Source organism: Formica exsecta, unplaced genomic scaffold (assembly GCF_003651465.1).
Source record: "Formica exsecta isolate Colony F162 unplaced genomic scaffold, ASM365146v1 scaffold421, whole genome shotgun sequence".
NCBI lineage: Eukaryota > Metazoa > Arthropoda > Insecta > Hymenoptera > Formicidae > Formica > Formica exsecta.
The window spans coordinates 646,367-653,124 of record NW_021851451.1 but is presented as its reverse complement, the minus strand read 5'-3'; the positions used below and the strand labels follow the sequence as shown (position 1 = coordinate 653,124).

The window sequence follows — 6,758 nt, the reverse complement described above, 5'->3', positions numbered from 1 at the left end:
CCCCCCCCCCCCCTCCCCCTTTCTTGCTTATGTATATATACATCAGTAATTTAAGTTTCAGTATTTCGAACGCACTTATGGCATTAGATTTATTATATGCATAAATTAGACAAATAAAAGTGATTACATAATATGTAATTAGATATTGAATAACGATTATATGTAAACAAGATAATATTGGAGTATGTAATATATATAAGGAGATTTTAAGGTTATAATTTCGATGTGTCAAAGCTAAATGCAAATCACCAAATATCACAACGGAATTGAGTATTTTATATACTCGACATGTGCAGGTAACGTATTTCACGGAATTCTACTTTGACGAAATTGTACGTGACAATTTGAGTTAAATTTTTCTGTCGAAAACAATGCTTGTTTTCAGACGATGTTGATACTTTAAATTAAATTTGAAACGATTTATTATTCTCTCTCCACACATTCAGTTGTATATAAAAAAACTTTAGGCATGCAGTTTTTCTAAAACAATTGATATTGACATGGAAGTACGATTCTTCCAAGCGGAGCTTGTGGCGAATGTACAGAACACGAGCAAGTTATAAAACCAAAGAATACGAAGGTCGCAAATTAGTAGGGTAAGAAAAAGTATTAAATTTTATAAAGATCTTTTACATTTCTATTTACACCATTTTTATTCATTTTTACTGTTTTTACTTTTTATACTATTTTCTAAAGAATGATATTAAATCACATTTCATATTTATTGTAAATTATTTATTCGAGATTTTGATATATTTACTTATTAATATCATTTTAAGTTTTGGATTCTTAATGCAGATTGTGCCATTAAAAATGACATTAATATAATACAGCACTCATTATTTAGGTTTTCAATGGAGAAAATGTATTACGTGGTTGCCGATGTAGGAAGTTACAAGGACTTTATACCCTTTTGCAAGAAATCTGAAATTACTTTAAAAAATGAAGACTTCCTAAAGGCCAATTTAGTAATAGGATTCCCACCTATAAACGAAAGTTATAGTTCAAAGGTGACCATGATATATCCAAGAGTAGTTAAAGCAGAATGTAGAGACGGCAGATTGTTCGATCACTTGAATACTCTGTGGCTTTTTAGCCCTGGATTGAAAAACAATCCCGAAACATGTGTGATTGATTTCTCCTTGTCCTTTGAATTTAAGTCTGCCATTTATTCTCATTTATCAAATCTATTTTTCAATGAGATTGTAAGACAGATGGAGAATGCTTTTCTCGAAGAAGCTGAAAGAAGGCACGGGAAGCCATGTTTAAGGACAGTACAGCTACAAAGATGATTAGAACCCACTTACATAGATAATTGAATATAGATAATATTTGTTTTTATGAATTAATAAATTTATTTATTGCTATCAAGCTGTCTTTAAAATAAGAGCATGTAAATTTGTCAAGATTAAAGATAAAAAGTTGATACGATAAAGTATAACAAACTAAATGTTTATAATTAAAGCACATAAAGAAAAGTGCACTGTTTTTTAATTAAACTTAAATAATAAATTTGCAAAAAATTAATTTCGCGTCAAGTATTAAAAAAGAAAAGAAATATGCACCAATATATGGTATCTTCTACAATTTTACATATTGGAAAATATCTTAAAACTTTCATATAGAAAGTGATCAAAAAGAAACTCTCAGCTCGATAATAAATTGTTTGCAACAATTTAAGATATATTTTAATAAAGAACAATGCAAAAAAGAAACATTTGTTTAAATATATTTCAAAAAATATATAATTATATATAAATATACAGGGTGTCCCAAAGCATTTCTGTTCAGTTTACTGTGCTCTACTTGCTCACGAGCGTTGTCAAGGGTGCTTTGGGACACCCTGTATAGTATCTATAAATATTTAAATGTTAATTTTTTAATTATTTGCATTAAAAGAATTGGCGCGAAAAGAGTGCTAAGTAAGCGATAGAAAAATACGCTCACAAAAATTGCGACAGTGATACTGTAAATTGTAATCAGCTTGCATCCAGGAGTGCGTTCGAAAATTCTACTCTTGGAGTAAAGTAGCGTTTAATTGACCAATCAGAACAAAAAAAGAGCAAAGATTTCTTTGTTCTGATTGTTAGATTCAATGGTACTCAATCCTAAGAGTAAGATTTTCGAACGCTCTTCAGTAGACAAATCTAGGGTGTTCATTGAGGCTCAGTGAGTGGTCGTGCTGGATGCACCTAGTTTCACGTTTGAAGATTGTCCAATTACATCGCAAGTCGCGATTGAGATGTATATGTACGTATATTTTCTTTCTTTTTCATCGCGCATTCATTAAAGCTACTCATATAAAGTTATTATAATATGACAAGGTTGTAGATTGTGTCTGGTTGTTATTTCAGAGCGAAGCATGTGTACGCACGACATTAGACGCGTAAAAATTCTCTACATCAAGACACCCGCGTCACGGCCACAAGGATGAAGCTATATACGTCGATCAATTTCGAAAAGTAGACTTTCATTCGTGGTTCAAGGCTAGGCGCCGCCGACAACATGACCAAGTTTTATACATCGCAGTTGCGCGCATAAACGAGAATTATCGAATTACGTATCCGCGCGAGCCGAAAGCACGCGTATCGAACGTCGTTCGCCCCGTTCCACGAAGCGAAACCATGCCGAGGCGATGCACCGTCATGGAATGAATACCAATGAACTGCGCAATGGGCGATATAGGCAGCGATAGGTGTGGCGCGTGAAAAAGGAAAGGCGCGCGCGTTCCCCCGGAGCTACCGCGAGCGACGAGGAATGGCGTAGTGCGCACGTGTATGCACGCATTCCGGGACAACGAAGACGCTCGACGTGGCTCGTAGCGTCGTTCCGAATCATCATCATCATCATCATCGTCGTCAACATTCGACCGACAGGAATCATTGCTCCGATTCAAGCGCTCGCCGCTCGCAGTTGATCCAGTGTGTATGTCATACGCGCTTTTCGCGCATAGTACAGTGTTGTATGTGTGTGTCATTCCTGCGCCTATGCGTCTCCATTCGTCGCGCGGGGATCTACGGAGCGGGAGGGGAACGACGGCGACGGCGGCAGTGACGACGCGGTGGTGGTGGTGGGGAGTGACGCGAACGAGAGAGTGAGATTAGCTTGTGTGTGTCGCGCTCTCTCCCTTTTTTTTTCTCGCACGCGCGTACCAATCGCGGCTCTCCGTCTCGCTCACGGGATTGTCGCGCTGTCTCTCTCCCCCTCCCTTTCTCTCTCTGTGTCTGTCGCGCGCGCTGGCCCGTTCACTCGCTCGCTCGCTCGCTCGCTCGTGTCCGTCTGTCCGTCGACTGGCGCGCGCGCGCGCGCGTTAACGGAATTCGCGATCGTGCACGCAGGGACCACCGACTAATGTTTAAATGGACGCATCGTCCATTATCACCCAAGTGTCGCGGGATGACGAGCTAGGCGCATTCAACAGCGAGAAAGGTGCGTATCAGTCCCGTACAATCGTCGTCCTCGTCCTCGCGCTCGCAAAACTTTCCGCCAGATGCCGGGGTTTCGTTGCCTTTGCACCTGTTACGGAACCCCCGCCGTTTCTCTCTTCTAAATCTCGTTTAACTTTACCACTTCTCCTCTCTTCGTCCGTTTCGTCCGTTCCTCTCTGCGAACAATTTTGCTCGTCTCCGTCTGCTGTTCTTCATCCCCTTCTGCTTCTCATCTCTTTATTGTCATCTCTTTCAACCCCTTTCTCCCATTCTCCATAAGCATATCACAAATGTCTTTATTTCTTTACACTACGTTATGCCCTTTAACCTTTCATGCTTTGAGCAAATCCTCTAAGGGTACTCTGTATAGAAAATAACAAAAAAGATTTACTATAAAAGGTTAATCGAAGTAATGCCATTTCTATGATATATAAGATACAAATGTATTTTCAATGTAAAATAAAAGCTTCTTAGTGTAACATTATTGTTGTCAATAATTGAATCTTAAGATAACTTAAAGTTTATATCAGGAATATCAGATTTGTGATTACTGTAAACTGTAACTGTTGATAAAATTTGATTGAATTTGTTTGCGTTAACAAGTTTGTAACGTTTTTTTTTCTGTGCAATGTAGCTCAATTACCTCGGGAGAATGAAGCAGCCAGCAATAATCCATCGAGCGGCAAGAAGCCGAGAGGGCGCGGACTCCTGCGCTCTCTGCTCTGCTGCTTCGGAAGGGGTCGTGGTGGCAGTTCAAAGAGCTCCAAGTCGAGTTCTCTACAAGGAGACGGTCGTGGCTCGCCACCACCAGGCACCGGATCTCCGAGATTTCTTCTACCACCAGTCAAGCACCAAGACATGCACAAGAAGTGCATGGTAATTGATTTGGATGAGACCCTGGTGCATAGTTCTTTCAAGCCAATCAACAATGCAGACTTTGTTGTTCCTGTAGAGATTGATGGAACAGTACACCAAGTGTACGTCTTAAAGAGGCCTTATGTGGACGAGTTTTTGCAGAGAATGGGTGAATTATACGAATGCGTATTGTTCACTGCAAGCTTAGCTAAGGTACGTTAAAGAAAAAGAGAAAAAGATTAAAAATTTGTATACATTTAATAAGTATAAAATAAATAAGTTTTAGTTACATATTGATATAATTCGACAAGTTATAGATTAGTTAGATTATTATATATTGATATAATTCAAAGTATTATGAGAGACTATTTAATGTTTTATTATTTATTTATGTGAGGATTGGTTTGCAAAAATTCTTTATTTCTCGAATTTGTTAGCCAATGGAAGATTAGAATAATAGATTTGAAATACTATATTAATTATGTTAAATATTATCTCCATCTATATTACTACATATCTTACACAAGATTATTATATTTTTAAACAAAGAATTAACTCATTGTTATAGAAATTATTACTGTGTAAAGTCAGTCGTAAAAATTTTGATAATAACATCTACCACAATAAGAAAATTGTAATGGAACTGATTAGTAAAAAGAAAACTTGCAACAAAAAATTTGGATATATTTGTTGTTTAATGTTTTGTTTTATTGTGTGGTGTTTTACAGTATGCAGATCCAGTGGCAGATCTATTAGATCGATGGGGTGTATTCAGAGCAAGATTATTCAGAGAATCTTGTGTGTTTCATAGAGGGAATTATGTTAAGGATTTGAACAAATTAGGTCGTGATTTGCAGCAAATCATTATTGTAGATAATAGTCCTGCCAGTTATATTTTTCATCCAGATAACGCGGTAAGATATGCTTGATAACATATTAAAAAAATATTTAAAATATTTAAAAAGATAATTTATATTTTAATGTTTATAATGTTATTTTTCACTTCTATAAAAATATATTAAAATTGAATAATTATATATAAAAATAAGAACGACATTTATTTTTTACAGGTTCCAGTGGCATCTTGGTTTGATGACATGACGGATTCCGAGTTATTGGATTTAATCCCTTTTTTCGAGAAGCTCAGCAATGTGGAAAATATCTACACAGTGTTGTGCAACAGCAATCATCCTTACAATCAGGTGCCCGCACAGGCGGTGCAGAGTAATCAGAATTCGCCGGGATTAGGCTCGCTGGCTGCTTCCTAGCCCCATCTAAATCCTGGCAACACAGCCAGTCTTGTCGCTCAATGCACTTTCCAGAGAATCCTGAGGGGACTGTTCCATGTGAGTCACTTGCTGTGTGGCGAAGAACCTCGAAGTGCTCCCCCTTGTTGACCTTTGGAAGAACCACTTTGTTAAGCGGAGCCGAATGTCCTATATCTTAAAAACGCGTCATCCAAGTCGACACACAGTGACACGTAGCTGCTGATATCCTTCTTCCTGGCGAGAAACGCAATGAAGACTGAGTCAGTTTCGAAGCGTGAGTGTTCTTCCATTTTGCATCAGGCATCAAAGACGACGAACTGTATCGAGCCTGTTTGCATGGATAATACGCGTGTGCTCGAGAAAAAGAATTTAGCAAAGGATGGAATCTCCGTCGATAGTAGAAACTGCTTGCAGAAAAGTCACGAGAGAGGAAAGAGCGACGGTTAGAATTAACAATGGTGATTGTATACTGAGAAAGGATATATGAAGATACAAGAGAGAAGAAAGAAGAGAACTTGCTTCGAGTTATTTGATGGGCTATATTGTGCTATTGCCATTTAGTTTTTTCTGTTCAGATCAAAATACTACAAGCTTTCTATTCAATTAGATCCGATTACAAAGAAGACATCAATGCTCCAACTACGATTTTGCATGCTTCTGACTCGACGATTACAGAACGTTGAAAGAGGAGGGTAACAGTAGCAGGTAGAATTGAAATTTGTATATTTTATTTGTCAATGTAAGATTTCATTATAAAAATGTAAAAATTTTATGTTAATTTTATTTTAATTATCATTTTAGTTGTTTTTAAAGCTAGTATTTTTTTTTGTAAAAACTTTAAAGATATTTTAGAATTTAATATCAAAACATTTTGAATCTTAAAGTGTAGGAATATAAAGATTAAGATAAGTGTCTTAAGAATCATATATATCTATGAGCGTTCGAGAAAATTGAATTTTAAATATAATTTAGGATACCAACATTTTAAAGATTAAAACATTATACAGAAATCTAGAAATCTGTTCTTAAAAAATGATTAGTGTGTTCTGTGAAAAGCTTTAACTATTTGAGAACCTTTGAAAGCTTGAAAGCTAAATACATAATCCGATTCTTAAAAAAGTTAAAATTTTTTGGAAGATATTTTTTATTTTCCAAGAACATCGTAATCTAAGATTTGAAAAAGCTCAAGTTTATATATATATATATA

The 6,758-nt window shown here is 36.5% G+C and overlaps 2 protein-coding genes across 5 annotated transcripts; both read left to right on the top strand.

The window, feature by feature from the left end:
- Positions 1–14: 14 nt before the first annotated feature.
- On the top strand, positions 15–1,715 carry LOC115240235 (coenzyme Q-binding protein COQ10, mitochondrial). 3 transcript variants are annotated; one of them, XM_029815264.1, is made up of 3 exons: positions 15–296; positions 468–596; positions 848–1,715. In XM_029815264.1, exons 1-3 carry the CDS (start codon positions 289–291, stop codon positions 1,290–1,292), a joined length of 582 nt encoding a protein of 193 aa, XP_029671124.1. In that variant the 5' UTR covers positions 15–288; the 3' UTR covers positions 1,293–1,715. The 3 variants fall into 3 exon arrangements, with proteins under 3 accessions (XP_029671124.1, XP_029671126.1, XP_029671125.1); XM_029815266.1 differs by having other exon boundaries at positions 447–596; XM_029815265.1 differs by having other exon boundaries at positions 386–596.
- Positions 1,716–2,151: 436 nt separating this feature from the next.
- Positions 2,152–6,750, top strand: LOC115240260 (carboxy-terminal domain RNA polymerase II polypeptide A small phosphatase 1). Of its 2 annotated transcripts, XM_029815317.1 has the most exons (5): positions 2,152–2,250; positions 2,355–3,429; positions 4,063–4,496; positions 5,012–5,197; positions 5,354–6,750. In XM_029815317.1, the coding sequence occupies exons 2-5, from the start codon at positions 3,360–3,362 to the stop codon at positions 5,549–5,551; spliced, it is 888 nt and encodes a 295-aa protein (XP_029671177.1). In that variant the 5' UTR covers positions 2,152–2,250; positions 2,355–3,359; the 3' UTR covers positions 5,552–6,750. The 2 variants fall into 2 exon arrangements, with proteins under 2 accessions (XP_029671177.1, XP_029671176.1); XM_029815316.1 differs by lacking the exon at positions 2,152–2,250 and having other exon boundaries at positions 2,273–3,429.
- The last annotated feature ends 8 nt before the right edge of the window (positions 6,751–6,758 follow it).